Source organism: Entelurus aequoreus, linkage group LG18 (genome assembly GCF_033978785.1).
Source record: "Entelurus aequoreus isolate RoL-2023_Sb linkage group LG18, RoL_Eaeq_v1.1, whole genome shotgun sequence".
NCBI lineage: Eukaryota > Metazoa > Chordata > Actinopteri > Syngnathiformes > Syngnathidae > Entelurus > Entelurus aequoreus.
The window spans coordinates 37,211,126-37,233,221 of record NC_084748.1 but is presented as its reverse complement, the minus strand read 5'-3'; the positions used below and the strand labels follow the sequence as shown (position 1 = coordinate 37,233,221).

Here is a 22,096-nt window from a genome sequence, read left to right as displayed (position 1 = left end):
AACACATTGTATTATTCTCCAGTGCAATAACAGTACTGAAATGAAGGCTAAAAGGGCATTAATGGGAGCCTTTAAAAAAAAGGAGAAAAAAAAGAAGTAACTAAATAGTTACTTTTCACAGTAATGCATTGCTTTTTGGTGTAAGTAACTGAGTTAGTAACTGATTTACTTTAGAAATAAAGTAACTAGTAATTGGTTTTCAGTAACTAACCCAACACTGGCCGTCAGCTATACTTTGGTGGTGGAGCGGCGACTAAATTTATTAATCTCGGAATGAAGCGATTGTCGGCAGTGTTTTAGCGACTTTTAAATCACTAATACTGGTCTCCATGGCGACAAATAAAGTAAGTTTCTTACAAGTATCATCCCTGCAGGACGAGGAATAGCTAAACATGCTTCACTACACACCGTAGCTCACCGGCATCAAAATGTAAACAAACGCCATTGTTGGATCTACACCTGACATCCACTGTAATGATACCAAGTACAGGCACTTATCTAGTCGATACTACTATGATTATGTCGATATTTTTTGGCATCACAACATCTTCTTTTGTTTTTTTTAAATTTACATTATGTTTATAAAGTCAGGAAATATGTCCCTGGACACATGAGGACTTTGAATATGACCAATGTATGATCCTGTAACTACTTGGTATCGCATTGATACCCAAATTTGGGGTATCATCCAAAACTAATGTAAAGTATCAAACAACGGAAAAATTAGTTATTATTACATTTGAACAGAAGTGTAGATAGAACATGTTAAAAGAGAAAGTAAGCAGATATTAACAGTAAATGAACAAGTAGATTAATAATTCATTTTCTACCACTTGTCCTTAATATTGTTGACAAAACAATAGAATGATAAATGACACAATATGTTACTGCATATGTCAGCAGCTAAATTAGGAGCCTGTGTTTGCTTACTTACTAATAAAAGACAAGTTGTCTTTTATGTTCACTATTTCATTTACGGACTAAATTGCAATAAGAAACATATGTTTAATGTACCCTAAGATTTTTTGTTAAAATAAAGCCAATAATGCAATTTTTTTGTGGTCGCCTTTATTTAGAAAAGTACCGAAAAGTACCAAAATAATTTCAGTACCAGTACCAAAATATTGGTATCGTTACAACACTAGCTCCAGCTCACCCGTGACCCTAATGAGGACACGCGGTGTAGAAAAGGAATTCTGCTAACAGCATAATTATTACAAATAACTGTGTTAACATAACTATTAAAAGATTACACCAATTATTTAAAAACATTTTACAAATTACTGTAATCGTCTTAAGGAAAAACAACTGCAGCGATACATTACATAAATATTCACCCACACAAAATAATCCAGTTTGAAGGATGTGAAATGTCATGCAACATGTACAGCATGTCAGACAAGATGCAGACTGTCAACCTTCGTTTCCCGCTTCATTGACATGCAAAGTTATGCATGTAATATGTTGTACTTTCCTCCTTGTCACTTCCTGCTCTCCTCCTCTTCCTCGCAGATCTGTGGACGGGCTGACGGTGGTGTGGAAACGCAACGGGCGTCCTTTGGCCAATGGCCGTCGGCTCATAGTTCCCGCCTCGGCCTCCTCTGATGGCGGCTTGTATGTTTGTGAAGCGTTCCTAAGCAACAGCACAACACAATCTGCGGCGGGAATGGCAAACCTCATCGTGATTGGTAAGGGAAAAGTACAAACCTACTTTCACCATCACTAGAGCTGCAGCTAGTGATCATTTTAGTAATCTATTGGTTAGTTTATTTGATAAATCGAACATCAATAAAAGACACTTCATAGCGTCCAATTGTATTGCAATTTTTATTTACATATAAAAATAGATTTTCGGATTAATTGCAATTCTTATTTGTGAGTGGTCAAAAGTTTACATACACTTGTAAAGAACATAATGTCATGGCTGTCTTGAGTTTCCAATAATTTCTACAACTCTTTTTTTTTTGTGATAGAGTGATTGGAGCACATACTTGTTGGTCACAAAAAACATTCATGAAGTTTGGTTCTTTTATGAATTTATTATGGGTCTACTGAAAATGTGAGCAACTCTGCTGGTCAAAAGTATACATACAGCAATGTTAATATTTGGTTGTCCTTTGGCAAGTTTCACTGCAATAAGGCGCTTTTGGTAGCCATCCGCAAGCTTCTGGTTGAATTTTTGACCACTCCTCTTGACAAAATTGGTGCAATTCAGCTAAATTTGTTGGTTTTCTGACATGGACTTCTTTCTTCAGCATTGTCCACACGTTGAAGTCAGGACTTTGGGAAGGCCATTCTGAAAACCTTAATTCTAGCCTGATTTAGCCATTCCTTTACCACTTTTGACGTGTGTTTGGGGTCATTGTCCTGTTGGAACACCCAACTGCGCCCAAGACCCAACCTCCGGGCTGATGATTTTAGGTTGTCCTGAAGAATTTGGAGGTAATCCGCCTTTTTCATTGTCCCATTTACTCTCTGTAAAGCACCAGTTCCATTGGCAGCAAAACAGGTCCAGAGCATAATACTACTACCACCATGCTTGACGGTAGGAATGGTGTTCCTGGGATTAAAGGCCTCACAGTTTCTCCTCCAAACATATTGCTGGGTATTGTGACCAATCAGCTCAATTTGTGTTTCATCTGACATCACATGGACAAAGATAAGACCTTCTGGAGGAAAGTTCTGTGGTCAGATGAAACAAAGTTGGTCACATTTTCAATAGACCCAAAATAAATTCATAAAAGAACCAAACTTTGTGAATGTTTTTTTGTGACCAACAAGTATGTGCTCCAATCACTCTATCACAAAAAAAGATGAGTTGTAGAAATGATTGGAAACTCAAGACAGCCATGACATTATGTTCTTTACAAGTGTATGTAAACTTTTGATCACGACTGTAAATTGGTGTGTGTGTCTGTGCATGTGTGAATTTGCCGCTTCAAACACAATCACAAAATAGCCCCACAGACTCACACAATTTCGGTTCCTCTGAGAAACAAATCAATGCAGGTGGGAGGAAAAAAAATAACAACCTGGCGGCACTCACACAGGAGCCCTCGTCACAAACCGCCGCCGTTCTGTATATTTGTGTGTAAATAGAAAACAACGTACAGCCTGGCAGAGAGCGTGATTGATGAAGCACGGCTCCTCTCCCCGGTTGTCAGCGTCTTTTTGATCTACTGTGATTGTCGGAGCGTGGGAGCGCCTGAACGTAAAGAGAGATAACTACCGGGGACGATAGAATTCTCACAAGTCAGAAAAGACCTGCCTGAGTGTTTAAACCGCATACTCTTTGTACTCCATGAACCTCACTTGCAGTGTGGCCCCAATATTGAGCCTTTTTCAAACCCTCCAGGGTCATTGTAGTTCTTGCTTGTAGACAAAGTTGAAGTGTGTGGCATTACCATTAAGTATGGTCGCCTGCCAGTGCAAAACATTTTGTTTTTGTGTTTGTTCTAAAATTGTAAGGTTTTTTTTGCCTTTTGATCTTTTGTTTTCGTTTGAAGTTGTTTTGTTTCTTGTTGTTTTGGTTTGTGAAATTGGAAGTAATTGTAAAGTGATGTAATGTAAATCTTTTAAAATGTTTTTTGCACTTCCAAGTACTTAAAGCCCCACTTAATAATGTTTTAGTTGATTTTGGCGGCGCCAGTGGGCAAACGCGGTAGTGTTTTGCCAGAAGAAGACCACATTTCCCATGAGGACTAGCGCATATAGCGTCATACTGACATACTGTCCGCAGTAATATTGGCACAGATATCACGTCTCTAAACTGCTATAGTTGAATAGCAGACACTATCAAGAAATTATCTTGGATTGTGCTACAAACATGACACTGCTACCAAAAATGTATTGGGGCGGATGCAGGTCCGAAGCACAGACAGACCGGCTTTTTCGAAGCAAGTCGTAGTGAAACTATCAAACTGGTGGCTATTTATTGCTACCACGCAAATTTCCGATAGCTAACATTACCATTACCATTTTGATTTGAGCATCAAAAGTGACTTACTAGTTTGGCAGGAACACAGCCAAGGCATCATCTGAAATTCCTGAAAGCCGGGGCAATTTTGATCCTGACTGTCCTTTTTTCCGGGTAGCCTCCGTTTTTCTTTTTTTGTCTCCTCAAATAAAACTTTTCGTTTCTTTGGTTGTTTTGAAGTTTCGGCCTAGATAGCAGTAATTGCACGCAGGCGTTCTTCTTTTTCTGGCGGCACGCAGGCGTTCGTGTTGACTTACTTTTTTTTTTTTATAAGGAAACGGAGTGACGTATGCTGTAAATCAAGTCAGCACATTTGTAGTTTTTCGTGTGGCAGAGTTTCTGCCACCCTCCTCAAAGTGCCAGTAAAAGCGATACAGACCCCCTCAGGCTATGACAGAGGTGTCATTCAACGAGTTGTAAGTCCATGTATCATCCCAAAAGTAATGAAAACATTTTATAAAGGTTGAAAAGTTACTTAGTGCTGCTTTAAGTTACTATAAATGCCCTAATTCAGTGTTTCTTAAAGGCCTACTGAAACCCACTACTACCGACCACGCAGTCTGATAGTTTATATATCAATGATGAAATCTTAACATTATAACACATGCCAATACGGCCGGGTTAACTTATAAAGTGACATTTTAAATTTGCCGCTAAACTTCCGGTTCGAAACGCCTCTGCGGATGACGTATGCGCGTGACGTAGCCCGGCGAACACGGGTATGCCTTCCACATTGAAGCCGATACGAAAAAGCTCTTTTTTCATTTCATAATTCCACAGTATTCTGGACATCTGTGTTCGTGAATCTGTTTCAATCATGTTCATTGCATTATGGAGAAGGAAGCCAAGCAAGCAAAGAAGAAAGTTGTCGGTGCGAAATGGACGTATTTTTCGAACGTAGTCAGCAACAACAGTACACAGCCGGCGCTTCTTTGTTTACATTCCCGAAAGATGCAGTCAAGATGGAAGAACTCGGATAACAGAGACTCTAACCAGGAGGACTTTTGATTTGGATACACAGACGCCTGTAGAGAACTGGGACAACACAGACTCTTACCAGGATTACTTTGATTTGGATGACAAAGACGCAGACGTGCTACTGTGAGTATGCAGCTTTGGCTTTTTTTTGCGTATGTACGTAACTTTTTTAAAATATATAAGCTTTATGAACCTTGGGTTAGGTGAACGGTCTTTTGGGCTGAGTGATTGTGTGTGTTGATCATGTGTTTGAATTGTATTGGCGTGTTCTATGGAGCTAGGAGCTAGCAGAGGAGCTAGGAGCTAGCATAACACGTACCGTACCGGACGTGCGCGTCACGTACGTAACTTTTTAAAAATATATAAGCTTTATGAACCTTGGGTTAGGTGAACGGTCTTTTGGGCTGAGTGATTGTGTGTGTTGATCAGGTGTTTGAATTGTATTGGCGTGTTCTATGGAGCTAGGAGCTAGCAGAGGAGCTAGGAGCTAGCATAACAAACACGCAGGTGTTATTATGCAGGATTAATTTGTGGCATATTAAATATAAGCCTGGTTGTGTTGTGGCTAATAGAGTATATATATGTCTTGTGTTTATTTACTGTTGTAGTCATTCCCAGCTGAATATCAGGTACCGTGAGTATGCAGCCTTGGCTGCTAAACATTCGATAACTTGACCGTATGTGCGCGTCACGTACGTAACTTTTTAAAAATATATAAGCTTTATGAACCTTGGGTTAGGTAAACTGTCTTTTGGGCTGAGTGATTGTGTGTGTTGATCAGGTGTTTGAATTGTATTGGCGTGTTCTATGGAGCTAGGAGCTAGCAGAGGAGCTAGGAGCTAGCATAACAAACACGCAGGTGTTTTTATGCAGGATTAATTTGTGGCATATTAAATATAAGCCTGGTTGTGTTGTGGCTAATAGAGTATATATATGTCTTGTGTTTATTTACTGTTGTAGTCATTCCCAGCTGAATATCAGGTCACCCTCGGCTCTCACAGCATCTTCCCTATCTGAATAGCTTCAACTCCCCACTAGTCCTTCACTTGCACTTTACTCATCCACAAATCTTTCATCCTCGCTCAAATTAATGGGGAAATTGTCGCTTTCTCGGTCCGAATCTCTCTCACTTCATGCGGCCATCATTGTAAACAATAGGGAACTTTGCGTATATGTTCAACTGACTACGTCACGCTACTTCCGGTAGGTGCAAGCCTTTTTTTTATCAGATACCAAAAGTTGCAATCTTTATCGTCGTTGTTCTATACTAAATCCTTTCAGCAAAAATATGGCAATATCGCGAAATGATCAAGTATGACACATAGAATAGATCTGCTATCCCCGTTTAAATAAAAAAAATTCATTTCAGTAGGCCTTTAATAACCCATTTTGGGCCGCAAGTGCCCCCTAGAGGGTCGCCAAAATATCTCAGCTGTGGTCTGTGTAGGCCACACTGGTACTCAGATGCAATACACTTTTCTACCACTTGTGGCAGTAATGACAATCTCAAACGAACAGAAGAATTCTGAACCTCAAGGTATAGAAAAGACGGCGCCTGTTGCCAAGTGAGGTGTGACGTCAGCGAGGGAGAGAATTGTTAGCTGCAGTCCACAAGAATTACTGGCAACTCTTGTTGAATACATGTTGTTAGCGCCAGTTAATAAAGCGCTATGGTTTGCAAACCTAAATTATGTTATGTTTTATTTTAAAAGATTCAAATGATCCAAGACTAGCCCCCAATTATATTACAGTCCCCGAGGCCATTGTCTGGTTAAAAGAGACATTTTAGACTTACTTGTTCTTCAGTGACCAGTTAATTTAGCACATAGAATAAATATTATGCAATATGTTTTTGCTAATAGAGCAATTTGTGGCATAATAGCGGTGGACGCAGCAATCAGCTGGAGTCAGAACGAGCTTCCAGCTCCAACTCCTGGCTATATCTCCTGGACTCCACACGGCTGTCCAAAAGGAGCCTATAAACAATAAGGGCAAATTAAGTTTTGTACGTGCGGTACACGTACAAAACATGCATTTTGGTAGTTTAATCTCTCCTTGTCCACAAACAAAGCTACCAGCTCATTTTTAGTACCCCATTTCAGATTCTGACTTTCCTGTACATGTTGAACGCTGCATTGTAGATTAGTCAATTTAACTGAAAAAGAGCTTTGTAATTATCAATGGTTTGATTTCATGTTTTCTTTTAGAAGATACAAATGATCCCGGACAAGCCCCCAATTGTATTACAGTCCTTGTAGCCGTTGTCTAGGTAAAAGGGGCACGTAACATAAAATATGGACATTTTGGACTTCCTTGTACTTCAGTGAACAGTTAATTTAGCATATAGAATATCACAGGAGATGTTTTCCCTAATAGCTGATCCTGGAGGTACCCAAATCAAAGCGCAAGCTTAGAGGGGACAGAGGCTTCTCTGTTGCAAATCCCAAACTCTGGAACGATATCCCTCTCCATGTGAGACAGGCCCCTTCTTCGGCTACTTTTAAGACCCTTCTTAAAACCCATTTGTACTCACTGGCTTTTAACCCAGCATGAGACTTTTAACTGTTTAAACAGTTTTTACATTTTTAACTGCTTTTTATCTAACAAATTGTTCTTAAGATAATTTTTTGTATTTGCTTTTTCATTGTGTATTTTACCTCCATTTTAAATGTTATTTGTTAGTCTGTCCTTTGCCAATATTTCTTTGTGGTGTGCAGCCCTTTGTTCTTCACCTGTGGTTGTTTTTAAAGGGCTTTATAAATAAAGTTGGTATGGTATGGCAATAGAGTGAGTCGTGGCAAAGCAGCGGTGGACGCGGCGATTTCTTTCTAACCCGTCCTATCCATCAGGAAAGTGCATTCAATTGCTGTGTAAACAAACATAGCCCGGTTGACAAGACTTAGACTCAGAGTTAGACTTCCTTTTATTGTCATTCAAATTTGAACTTTACAGTACAGATAAGAACGACATTTTGTTGCATTAGCTCGTTGTAGTGCAGGATAAAAGAGCAATAAGGTGCAGATATAAATAAATGGATTACTGTACAGATAAATATATTGCACTTTTGCATATGCATCCACGTGTATGGATGTATGTTATATTGTCTTTATATTCCAGCGAGTTAATCCGTTTTTGGGGGGAATTGAGGGGATTATTATGATGCGATACAAGCAGGTCTACTAGCAAGTTTTCTGCCTCAGTTCTTCATTAGCTGCCGTCTTTCCCTTCGCAATCTCTGCTGTAGTTATCCACACCGCTGTATGGCACTGGGATTTAAAAGCGGGGCAAAAATTGTCCACGGCCACACCGTCAAGCACTCACATTTGCCGGCCTCCGTTTGCCAGTTTCGTCTCCCCTGCTTGGGTTCCATCATCAGGCAAAGTGACAGGGACTGCAGGTGTGCAGGTATTCATGGAAGTTCCACAATGGACTCGTGAGACCTGGCTGCAATGAGAGGAATTCCTAAACAGAATGGAGTATGTGTCTGCGCGCCTGCCTCTAAGGTCTTCATTATTCAAGCGCATTACTTCTCTGCCCACTAATCGGAATATGTATGACGACCGTGTTGTGTTCCCGCTGCAAACAACAACCGCTCTGTTGTTATTCTCCTGCTGCTTTTTGCCCACTAACAGAGGCGCAAACTTCTCAAAAGCCAAATCACCAAAACAACCCCGAATGTGTTTTTTTTCTTTTTTCTTTTTGCGTGCATGTGCGTGCGTCTTGCTCCTTGCGCTTACCTGAGCAAAGGAGATTAATGCATCTGTGTTATCAGTGTCACACCACCAGGCGGTTATTTATCGCTTGTCAAAAGTCAAGCTGTACTCCCACTGTTCTAGCTAAAGATATGTGGATGTGCCTTCTGTGCTTAAAAAGCCGGCGTAGTGAAATAGAATAAATGTAGCACCGACGAGGGAATGCACTGTAGCTCCTTCACACGCTCACTGTTTTCCTCTTTTGTGCTTTGCAGCTCAGTTTCCCCACAAGGAGACAGGACTGTGTCTTCATCTCATAAGTAAATTCCAATGAAATTGTCATTGAAACCTTGAAAAGAAAAATGTGCTGTAAAAGTTGTGATAACCAAGTTGTAATCTTACAAGAAAAAAAGACAGTTTAAAGTATTAGTTTCAAGAAAAAAACTTGTATTGGGAGGGAAAGTTGGAATTTGAGTGAAATGGGTCGAAATTCTCACAAGACCTGCCAAATAGGAATTAGGTAATACTGTGAAAGGGGAACTTTTGCCTATGATTTACAATCCCTATGTAAGACACAGACATGATTTTCTTATTTGTATGCATTTTAATTTGTAGTACTAGGGGGCGGCGTGGCGCGTTTGGGAGAGTGGCCGAGCCAGCAACATAGAGGGTTCCTTGTTTGATCCCCACCTTCTACCAACCTCGTCATGTCCGTTGTATCCTTGAGCAAGACACTTCACCCTTGCTCCTGATGGGTCGTGGTTAGGGCCTTGTATGGCAGCTCCCACATTCACACTCACATTCACATGCCAATTTAGTGTTGCCAATCAACCTATCCCCAGGTGCATTTCTTTGGAGGTGGGAGGAAGCCGGAGTACCCGGAGGGAACCCACGCAGTCACAGAAAGAATATGCAAACTCGACACAGAAAGATTCCGAGCCCGGGATTGAACTCAGGACCTTCGTATTGTGAGGCACATGTCGTGACCTACATCATCATCATCATCATCAAAGTTTATTTATATAGCCCTTAATCACAAATGTCTCAAAGGGCTGCACAAGCCACAACGACATCCTTGGCTGAGATCCCACATCAGGGCAAGAAAAAACTCAACCCAATGGAATACAATGAGAAACCTTGGAGGGGACCGGGGCGACCGGTGCAATGGTTGTCGAGTGGATCTAGTTAATAGTGGGAGAGTCCAGTCCATAGTGGGGCCAGCAAGGGATCCTCTTGAGTGGAGACAAGTCAGCAGCGCAGAGACGTCCCCAACTGATGCACAGATGGGGACCGACTTTCATGAACAGCTAGCGCGTCATCTGTGGTCACCCAATAACCTCTCCACGCAGGAGAGAGGGGCAGAGCAGAAAAGAGACGGCAGATCAACTGGTCTAAAAGGGGGGTCTATTTTAAGGCTAGCGTATACAAATGAGTTTTCAGATTGGACTTAAATGCTTCTACTGAGGTAGCATCTCTAACTGTTATTATAAGCACTAATGCTGAGGAACTACTTTTAGCAGCGGCGTGATTACAGCGAGCCCGACTAGCTCATGCAGCTGTTGACATATTGAGCCGGTGAGCTGCTGCACCGCCTCTAAAACAGTTATTCTAGATCATAAATCATGCTTCTTACTTGAATAGTAAAAGGTTGTTGCCATAAACCGAGACGTTGGTCAACTTTGACATTCAACTTAAACCTAAAGGACACAAAATACCTTCTTTTTTTTTACCTGCGTGAAGATTATGATTAATTCATCATCTAAACAGGAAGATATATACATCCCATCATTTGGCATCCCAGTGAGAGCAGACATTGTACAGTAAGTGATTGATTTATTATGGTCGTAGTTTGTATATCTTGTTTAGCACTTGACAATACTGCTACTTGCTGGATCTGCTTATCAGTCAGCTTCTAAAACTTCTAGCTCATCCTCCTTATATTCAGCCTCAAAAATGTAAGGTTCCGGATGTTTCTCATGAAATCAGCCATGATTAGTGGTGATGTTGTTGAAGGATGCGTCTATGAAATTAATGCACCGCGGTATGCTTAAAATCAACAAAATATATTCATATTACATGTTAATACAAATGTGACTGATACTATACACTAAATACTTATAGCAGATATATAAAAGCGCTTCACAGGCGGAATAGAAAAAAACCCATTACTTCTATTGTTAGCCACTTCATACTTGCCATACAATACAAGTTATAATGCTTAACAAAGAAAACATTGTGTTCTTGTCTCACATAAGAATTGTGAATGATAGGCAAAATTCCAAAGAAAGTGCAGTTCCCCTTTAAATGTTTGCTTTAAAAAGGGTTGTATCGATCGATTAGTAGAGGCTGATTTTTTTGGGGGGAAAAAGTGATCGTCCAATGCCGAATAATCCATTTTAATGTTGATCACGAACGCCAACCCCTGTGGTGCTTTATTTATTTTAGGTCACCCTGTGATTAGAGGGGGCTAGGCTAGCAGCTAACACTGTGGAGAAACTCCCCTAAATTTATAATCAACGAATAAACTGCTTCTTTTTACAAGTATCCTTATCACTGGAGGATGAGGCTAAAAATATTACGGTAAGCAGATAAGAAGGTATGCCAAGCGCTAAACTAGCCGTTAAGCCAGCTTGTAACAACACAAGAAATGGGTGCTTAGTAAAGTTGAAGATGTGTCGATGGCAGTACATTAGAGCAGAAAGTAATCAGATATTAACAGGAAATTAACAAGTAGATTAATAAGAGTTAGAGAGAAGATTATATAATAGGGAGGACATAGAGTATATCAGTAGAGTTCATACCAAGGGTAGTAAAAGTGTACGATCAATACAAAAAGGATTAGATCTGTATTTTAGTTTTTTGCAAAATCAGTTTTTGTCCTTTTTTGTTATCGTTTCAGAGACTTTGAGGGCATAAACCAAAGGATATAAAATAGTTACAATAGAGAATAGAGTGAAAATAAGGAACTAGTTTGAATATTATGTTAATTTTTTTACACTGTCAGTAGCACTCACCATAAATGCATTGAACAATTTACAATTAATACATGTAATCCATGTTGGCCGATCTCACTCATGGATGATCGGAATTGGCAGCATAAAACCCAGTGTTTCGTTGTGTGTTGGTCGTGACCCCAGGATGCAGAGGCAGGAGACAGCGTGCAGATAAAAATGTGATAATGAAGCAAAACTAAATAAATGATGAATGTTCATAAGATAAATGAAATAAATTAGGCAGGGAACACTATGCACGGAGATCATGCAGGGCTGGCATATAAAGCATTCTGATTGGCTACCAGGAACAGGTGTGTCCTGATTGCCAAGTGGGGACAGGTGAGGGAGCCAGTGTCCAGACTGCACAATTGGTGACAAAAGGAGACAAACCGGAAATGGAACCGAAAATAAGAGTGCTGGACAGTAAACAATACAAAACCCAGGAACATGAATAAACAAAGTCCCAACCTGTCATAACAGTCATGACACCCTGATCACAACACGCCCGGTTTTAAAGGCTTTGGAAAAAATGATTGAGGAAAGCCAACACAAAAGGTGTGTAGGCGTGGGACAGACACAGACGTGATGGAAATAAAATGATCTAAAAATTGGATTATTGGGTGTTCTCTAAATTATTCATACATGCCCAGTTGTACAGTAGGTTGTAACCTCTGCAGTGGTCATTTGTGTTTTGCATATCTTTTTTTCTAAAAACAAACAATTGTCTGCAGAGGAGTGTACGCTTACATTCTTCTAAACCCTTTACAGTGCTGGCGAATATTCTGGATTGTCTTAATGTGACTTTGAACTTCTCAGAGACCTGTCCTGGTAACTTTTTGTTAGGCACAGTATGATGTTCGACTGCATCTGGCAGTTCCTCTTTTCAAGCATAAAATAATTGTTTTGACGCCACTCATTGGTTCGACCAGTGCAGTAAGAAACTCCGTGAAGATCTAAGAAGGAGAATAGGATATTTTCACAACTATATCACATCTACAGTTTGATTTAAAGGCCTACTGAAATGAGATTTTCTTATTTAAACGGGGATAGCAGATCCATTCTATGTGTCATACTTGATCATTTCGCGATATTGCCATATTTTTGCTGAAAGGATTTAGTAGAGAACATCGACAATAAAGTTTGCAACTTTTGGTCGCTGATAAAAAAGCCTTGCCTGTACCGGAAGTAGCGTGACGTCACAGGTTGAAGAGCTCTTCACATCTGCACATTGTTTTCAATCATGGCCACCAGCAGCGAGAGCGATTTGGACCGAGAAAGCGACGATTACCCCATCAATTTGAGCGAGGATGAAAGATTCGTGGATGAGGAAAGTGAAAGTGAAGGATTAGAGGGCAGTGGAAGCGATTCAGATAGGGAAGATGCTGTGAGAGGCGGGTGGGACCTGATATTCAGCTGGGAATGACTAAAACAGTAAATAAACACAAGACATATATATACTTTATTAGCCACAACACAACCAGGCTTATATTTAATATGCCACAAATTAATCGCGCATAACAAACACCTCCCGCCTCCCGTCCATATATCCAATCCAATCCAATCCACTTTATTTATATAGCACATTTACACAACAAGAATGTTTCCAAAGTGCTGCACAGCCATGTTAAAAACAATATTAAAAACAATATTAAAAACGATATTAAAAACAATATTAAAAACAATATTATGCTACACCAATGACTGAATAAAAACAAAGAATAAATGAATAGAAAACCAATACAGAGACAATATAAAAATAAATATGATTAAAAACGATTTTAAAGGGTAAAACCAATTAAAACAGTAAAATAGACATCAAAATGTATAACCCTAACCCTAACCACACAGGACAACAGAGGACAGAAGACCACACAACTCACGTAGTGTTAAAAGCCAAAGAATAAAAGTGGGTCTTAAGACGAGACTTAAAACACTCCACTGTGGGAGCAGTTTGAACATGGAGGGGCAGAGTGTTCCAGAGTTTAGGGCCGACCACAGAGAAGGCCCTGTCTCCCCTGGTTTTAAGTCTCGTCCTGGGCACCACGAGCTGGAGCTGGCTCTCGGACCTCAGAGCGCGCGCAGGAGTGTAAATTTGGATGAGGTCCGAGATATACTGAGGTGCCAGTCCATGTAAAGCTTTAAAAACAAACAGCAAGGATTTAAAATCAATTCTAAAATGAACAGGGAGCCAGTGCAAACTCCGAAGAATTGGGGTTATATGCTGGCGTTTCCTGGCCCCTGTTAAAAGTCGTGCTGCCGCGTTCTGGACTAACTGCAACCGGGAGAGAGCTTTTTGGCTAATGCCAGCATAAAGTGCATTGCAGTAGTCCAGGCGACTTGAAATAAAAGCATGCACGACTTGTTCAAAAAGGTTAAAAGATAAAAATGGTTTTACCTTTGCTAAAAGACGAAGAGGATAAAAACACGATTTTAAAACGCCATTGACTTGTTTGTCAAATTTAAAATCGCTGTCTATAGTGACGCCAAGGCTGGTGACTTTGGGACGCACATAATTTTGCAATGGTCCCAAGTCAGTGAGGGCCGGACCAAAACCTGAAATTTCCGTTTTTCCCTCATTCATTATTAAAAAATTCTGGGCTAACCAAGCCTTGACATCACATAGACAGTTGAGAAGGGGTGTCAGGGGGCTGTGGCCTTTTGAAATTGGCATATACCGTAATTTCCGGACTATAAGCCGCTACTTTTTCCCCTCGTTCTGGTCCCTGCGGCTTATACAAGGGTGCGGCTTATTTACGGCCTGTTCTCCTCCGACACCGACGAAGAGGATTACGGTGGTTTTAGTACGCAGGAGGAAGACGATGACACAATGATTAAAGACGGACTTTTCATATACCGGTAGGCTGGTTATTTTGATAACGTACAGGCGAGCACTTTGTATTACTTTGCACCGTTGTATTATTTGTACTCTGCACGAATGCTGTTCGCCATGTCAAAGATGTGAAAGTTTGATTGAATGATTGAAAGATTTATTGTTAATAAATGGGACGCTTTGCGTTCCCAAACAGTCATCTCTGTCCCGACAATCCCCTCCGTGGTAGCAGGAACCCCTGTATACTATGGTAATTACACATCAAAACCCTGCGGCTTATAGTCGGGTGCGGCTTATATATGGAGCAATCTGTATTTTCCCCTAAATGTAGCTGGTGCGGCTTATAGTCAGGTGCGGCTTATAGTCCGGAAATTACGGTACATTTGGCAGTCATCTGCATAAAAGTGATAAGACACTCCATGTTTCTTAAAAAGCTCTCCAAGAGGGAGAATGTACAAGGAAAACAGGATGGGGCCTAGAATGGATCCCTGGGGGACACCACAGTAAAGCGGAGCAGAAGAAGAGGTGGCGTCCCCCAGCCTGACAGAGAAGGACCTCTCTGACAGGTAGGATCTGAACCACTCTAATGCAGTCCCCCTGACACCCACACAGTCTCTCAGGCGGTCTAAAAGAAGTGTGTGGTCGACTGTATCAAAGGCAGCTGTAAGATCTAAAAGCACTAAAATGACAGAGCTACCAGAATCAGACATTAAAAGCAAGTCATTAAAAACCTTTAAAAGTGCAGATTCAGTACTGTGCAAAGCCTTGTATCCAGACTGAAATGGATCTAAAGTGCTATTTTCATCTAAAAAAGGCTGCAGTTGCGCTAAAACACATTTCTCCAGAATTTTTGACACAAAAGGTCATTTGGAAATGGGCCGATAATTTGACAAACATGTCGGATCTAGACCTGTTTTTTTAACATATAACCCGCCAATACAACTCAAACACCCGCACAACACACTCAATCCCACAGCCCAAAGCACCGTTCACTTCTGCAAAGTTCATACAGCACATATATTTCCCCAAAGTTACGTACGTGACATGCACATAGCGGCACGCACGAACGGGCAAGCAATCATATGTTTGGAAGAAAGCTGCGTACTCACGGTAGCGCGTCTGCGTATCCAACTCAAAGTCCTCCTGGTTGTGTTGCTGTAGCCAGCCGCTAATACACCGATCCCACCTACAGCTTTCTTCTTTGCTGTCTTCATTGTTCATTAAACAAATTGCAAAAGATTCACCAACACAGATGTCCAGAATACTGTGGAATTTTGCGATGAAAACAGAGCTGTTTGTATTGGGACACAATGGTGTCCCAATACTTCCGCAAACTCCGTGACGTCACGCGTAAACGTCATCATACCGAGACGTTTTCAGACGGATACATCCCGGGAAATTTAAAATTGCACTTTACTAATCTAACCCGGCCGTATTGGCATGTGTTGCAATGTTAAGATTTCATCATTGATATATAAACTATCAGACTGCGAGGTCGGTAGTAGTGGGTTTCAGTAGGCCTTTAAGAATTTAATTGGCTCTTGAACAGGGTTCATAAATAGAAAAGTTATTATAGTGCAGCAAATTTGAGACACCCAGAATGTACATGAAAATAAAGAATGTGAGATTTACAATATTAACTGTGAACGATAAAACATTGAATATTGTCAACATATGCACGTCACATCCCCTCTCCATCGACATATTTTACAATCAAGCGAAACGCAACAAAAATGCAACAAACACAGCAAAATATGAACGCGAAGGGTAAAAAACACCTACAATCTGATAAATCACTAAGCTTTAGAACTTAGTTGTAATTATATTTTTCTGCGTCTGTCTCTGACACCCGCATTTTAGGCTGGCCGCTCTGGAAACACTCTTTGGAAACACTCTGTGGAAACGCTCCCCACCCACACTACTTGGTGCCTCGTCTGAGCTGTTGTGACTTAGATTACCATAGTAACTAGTATATCATGCAAAAGCGCAGATTCCAGCCATCGAAATACTTTGCATCGTTCAAGATTTACAGTCATTTGAAAACATCGCTGCACATCATAATGGCAGCTACAGTTTCCATCTTAAAGATCTAAAAAAATTATTTGGGATTGTCCGGCGGGGCAGATTGAAAAGCTTAACGGGCCACATGCGAACCCTGGGCCTTATTTTGCACAGGCCTGATCTAGACAACAAATAACACCCATTTAAACTTGTTTAATCTAATATAGTAGTGCTGAGCCAATCAGTGACCACGATACTGAACAGTGCATGCTGATTGGTTTGGTCTCATCTAGTGGCCAATACTACTTTTTTTTAATTTTAGGTCTGTGGTTGGTAAATCGAAAACTTTGTACAATAAGGGGTTCAGAAATCAAGGTTCATATGTTATGATCATGACATCATGACTTTGCTGTCATATTATGTTTATTTTCTCATATAATCCACAAACAACTTTTGGGCCTTTTTTTTTCTTGTAAAAATCAGACTTCATTGTATTTATTGTCTTACCACTGATTAGCGTGTTGCATCACATTTACCGTGCTTTATTGAGCTAAGAAGTGTTTTCCTTTTACTTGTCATCCACTATATTGCCAGATTTAAGTGATTTTTATATTTTTATTGTGCAGTTGCATGATTTTTTGTGTACTTCAAACACCTCGCTCTCACCAGGAAGTGTCCATCCTCCATTATCAGACCTGTTATTTTGACTTGAAGATCATATCGTGTATTTTGCATGTGTTTTCTCCCTAGAGCCGCCTTCTTTGTCTGCTCAGCCACCCAGTAAGATCCTCGCGGCGCTCGACAGGAATGTGGACATTCCCTGCCTGGCCACAGGTACGCTGCACGTCTGTATCGCTCTCTTTCAAATAACCTTTCCCCAAAATTGGGCTTCGGCCCAAAACACTTTCCCAGGGTCAATCTAAGCTAGTAAGTGAGGTAGTGAAAAGCTGTCAATTAAAGTGGCTCCAAATTGTTTGTTTTCTACGGATTAGAGTCCATTACTTGTTGTAACAGCAGGTAATAGGGTGGAACCCGTGGTTTGCTTTAAGGAGAACCATGTACCGTATTTTTCGGAGTATAAGTTGCTCCGGAGTATAAGTCGCACCGGCCGAAAATGCATAATAAAGAAGGAAAAAAACATATATAAGTCGCACTGGAGTATAAGTCGCATTTTTTGGGGAACATTTTTTTGATAAAACCCAACACCAAGAATAGACATTTGAAAGGCAATTTAAAATAAATAAAGAATAGTGAACAGGCTGAATAAGTGTACGTTATATGACGCATATTATGGTAAGAGTCATTCAAATAACTATAACATATAGAACATGCTATACGTTTACCAAACAATCTGTCACTCCTAATTGCTAAATTTGATGAAATCTTCTTCCTCGGTGTCGCTTCTAAACAACTCTGCCAACTCCAAAGGTAGACAATGCACCGCTTCCTCTTCTATCGGTACGTATAGTCTCTTACGTGAATGAGATAAATAATATTATTTGATATTTTGCGTAATGTGTTAATAATTTCACATATATGTCGCTCCAGAGTATAAATCGCACCCCCGGCCAAACTATGGAAAAAAACTGGGATTTATAATCCGAAAAATACGGTATGTAAAAGTAGTACTGCACAAAGTACCAGCTGGGGACCACTGGAGGTCATGTCAAGTCAATCTGATACATATAGTGCCAATTCACAGCAGCAGTTATCTCAAGGTACTTTGCAGATGTACTAGAACCAGGCTCCAACCCACTTGGCGATGGAGGCAAGGAAAAAATCATAATGGGATGGCCGTAGAGGGACAGACTGCTGAAGGTGTGCTTGACGGAGAAGCAGCTCAAAGGAGATACCGTAGAATAGAGCTGGATAAATGCATCCATCCATCTTCTTCCGCTTAACCCAGGCCGGGTCGCGGGGGCAGCAGCCTAAGCAGGGAAGCCCAGACTTCCCTCTCCCCAGCCACTTCGTCCAGCTCTTCCCGGGGGATCCCGAGGCGTTCCCAGTCCAGCCGGGAGACATAGTCTTCCCAACGTGTCCTGGGTCTTCCCCGTGGCCTCCTACCTGTCGGACGTGCCCTAGGGAGGCGTTCGGGTGGCATCCTGACCAGATGCCCGAACCACCTCGTCTGGCTCCTCTCGATGTGGAGGAGCAGTGGCTTTACTTTGAGCTCCCCCCGGATGGCAGAGCTTCTCACCCTATCGCTAAGGGAGAGCCCCGCCACCCGGCGGAGGAAACTCATTTCGGCCGCTTGTACCCGTGATCTTGTCCTTTCGGTCATAACCCAAAGCTCATGACCATAGGTGAGGATGGGAACGTAGATCGACCGGTAAATTGAGAGCTTTGCCTTCCGGCTCAGCTCCTTCTTCACCACAACGGATCGATACAGCGTCCGCATTACTGAAGACGCCGCACCGATCCGCCTGTCGATCTCACGATCCAGTCTTCTCTCACTCGTGAACAAGACTCCGAGGTACTTGAACTCCCCCACTTGGGGCGGGATCTCCTCCCCAACCCGGAGATGGCACTCCACCCTTTTCCGGGCGAGAACCATGGACTCAGAATTGGAGGTGCTGATTCTCATCCCAGTCGCTTCACACTCGACTGCGAACCGATCCAGTGAGAGCTGAAGATCCTGGCCAGATGAAGCCATCAGGACCACATCATCTGCAAAAAGCAGAGACCTAATCCTGCAGCCACCAAACCGGATCCCCTCAACGCCCTGACAGCGCCTAGAAATTCTGTCCATAAAAGGTATGAACAGAATCGGTGACAAAGATAAATGGATACATTTAATTAATACATTTTAATCATGATGTTGGCTTCTCGCAATCATTAAAATGTTATAGTTTTAAAAAATAACTAATTAACCGCGGACAAAATAGAAAATAATCTGCCGTTAAACGCAGAATATCACGGAAATACTGAACTTCAAGCCCTTATTGATACATTTACAAAAAAATTATGCTTTGACTTGAAATACTGGTCTAAATTGAACAAAGATGTATTGCACCAATAATTGAGGATCTTTGCATTTAAATTACAAAACCCAAAACCAGTAAAGTTGGCACGTTGTGCTAATGAAGTGAAGTGACTCATATTTATATAGTGCTTTTCTCTAGTGACTCAAAGCGCTTTACATAGTGAAACCCAATATCTAAGTTACATTCAAACCAGTGTGGGTGGCACTCGGAGCAGGTGGGTAAAGTGTCTTGCCCAAGGACACAACGGCAGTGACTAGGATGGCGGAAGCGGGGATCGAACCTGCAACCCTCAAGTTGCTGGCACGGCCGCTCTACCAACCGAGCTATACCGCCTGGTATATATAATCATAAATAAAAACAGAATACAATGATGTGCAAATTCTTTTCAACTTATATTCAATTGAATAGACTACAAAGACAAGATACTTAACGTTCAAACTGAAAAACGTTATGTTATACAAATATTAACTCATTTGATTAAATTGGCCCTAATGTGTGAATGTGAGTGTGAATGTTGTCTGTCTATCTGTGTTGGCCCTGTGATGAGGTGGCGACTTGTCCAGGGTGTACACCGTCTTCCGCTCGAATGCAGCTGAGATAGGCTCCAGCACCCCCTGTGACCCCAAAAGGGACAAGCGGTAGAAAAGGGATGGATGGACAGCTCATTTGGAATTTGATGCCTGCAACGTGTTTAAAAAAAGCTGGCACGAGTGGCAAAAAAGACTGAGAAAGTTGAGGAATGCTCATACTCTCCTGAAGGAATCAATAAAGTACTATCTATCTATCTATCAAACGCTTATTTGGAACATCCCACAGGTGAACAGGCTAATTGGGAACAGGTGGGTGCCATGATTAGGTATAAAAGCAGCTTCCATGAAATGCTCAGTCATTCACAAACAATGAAGGGCCGAGGGCCGCCACTTTGTGAACAAATGAGTGAGCAAATTGTCCAGCAGTTTAAGAACAACATTTCTCAACGAGCTATTGCAAGGAATTTAGGGATTTCACCATCTACGGTCCGTAATATCATCAAAAGGTTCAGAGAATCTGGAGAAATCACTGCACGTAAGCAATGATATCACGTACCGTCGATCCCTCAGGCGGTACTGCATCAAAAAGCGACATCTGTGTGTAAAGGATATCACCACATGGGCTCAGGAACACTTCAGAAAACCACTTTCAGTATTTACAGTTCCTCGCTACATCTGTAAGTGCAAGTAAAAACTCTAGTATGCAAAACAAAAATGTGTTTCTGATTTCGAAAATTAAATATCTTGTCTTTGCAGTCTATTCATTTGAATATAGGTTGAATAGAATTTGCAAATTATTGAATTCTGTTTTTATTTACGATTTACTTAACGTGCCAACTTCACTGGTTTTGGTTTTATTTTATTAAATTATAATTATGACACAAAAAACACTCTTAGGATGGCAAAATTAATGTAAAAGGTAAAAAATGGAATTGAAAAACATTTAAACGGGGAAAAAAATGATATTATTTAAATGTATAGTTATTATATATTTATATTTATTTATTTTTATTTATTTATTTATTATTATTTTTTGTTCGTTTATTTGTTACTAATTTATAGCTGGTTGTTTTTTTAAAATGAAATGTAAAAAGTTGAGTTTTGGTGGTACAATAAATATGGTACTCATGTTTTCAAATGAGTGAATAATAGTGTAATTAATTGTGATTTTGATATCAATCAAACTAATCGTGATTATTATTTATGCCATAATCGTAGGTAAATGATGTACTTTATTATTACATTACTTCATAAAACTACTGCATTACATCGGATTGTTTTTATAGAATATTTCTTATACAAAAGTTAGATTTTCTCCTTAAACTTATATGTTAAAATTATGCCGTTTCAAGCACGGTTTCATCGATTGATTTCATTTTATTTTTTCGAGGTACAGGTTGCGTCACAGAACCATTTAAACACGTATGCTGAAGTACTATTGTACTTCAATGTATTATAATACATTCTAAGTACATTCAGCAGTGGTAGCAGATTAAACACAGTGGCATCCTGCATTGTTCATGACAGCTGCTTTAAAGTGGATTATGCAAAGATGATTAAATGTGTAGGAAGTGGACACGGCAAAAAAAAAAAAAAAAAAAAATTATAATAATAAATGACTAAAATAGTACAATGCTGTGTTTGTCACGCACGCACAGCGAGCAGGTTGACGTTGCTCTTCAATAACCCGCCCTTGTAATGAAATAGCCTCCTCAGGGTGACGGGAGACCAATGGCGGCTGGGAAGAAGAGTGACAAGTGGCAAGCAGGGGGTGAAAAATACGTTTACGCCAGCCTGTGAAAGTTTGACACCAATGAATAGAAGAAAAAATTTGAATTCTTACAGTGGAACACCCACACCCACACACACACGTGGACAAGTGACAGTAATTGTATTAGCCCCATGCTTGTCACATTTGCCGTATGTGTCAGGTAGGTTGGAACTCATATACGCTATGTTTTCCCTGCTATATATTTTATTCATTCTGTTTTTTAGCTGGCCCTGCCCCCCACAACCCACCAGCCAGAACCTCCAATCAATATATTATTAGTAGCCATTTTGTCCTCATTCATATTTATAGGCAGAGAGCAGAGAAAGAAGCTAAGTCAGATG

The 22,096-nt window shown here is 40.7% G+C and overlaps 1 protein-coding gene across 3 annotated transcripts in view; it reads left to right on the top strand.

Moving 5' to 3' along the window:
• LOC133634106 (protein sidekick-1-like) overlaps positions 1 to 22,096 on the top strand; it is a 962,694-nt gene that overhangs the window by 730,601 nt on the left and 209,997 nt on the right. For all 3 annotated transcript variants that reach the window (XM_062027111.1, XM_062027112.1, XM_062027113.1), the window contains 2 exons: positions 1,513 to 1,688; positions 17,221 to 17,304. In XM_062027111.1, coding sequence (XP_061883095.1) covers positions 1,513 to 1,688; positions 17,221 to 17,304 — 260 coding nt within the window. The remainder of the gene's footprint in view (positions 1 to 1,512; positions 1,689 to 17,220; positions 17,305 to 22,096) is intronic.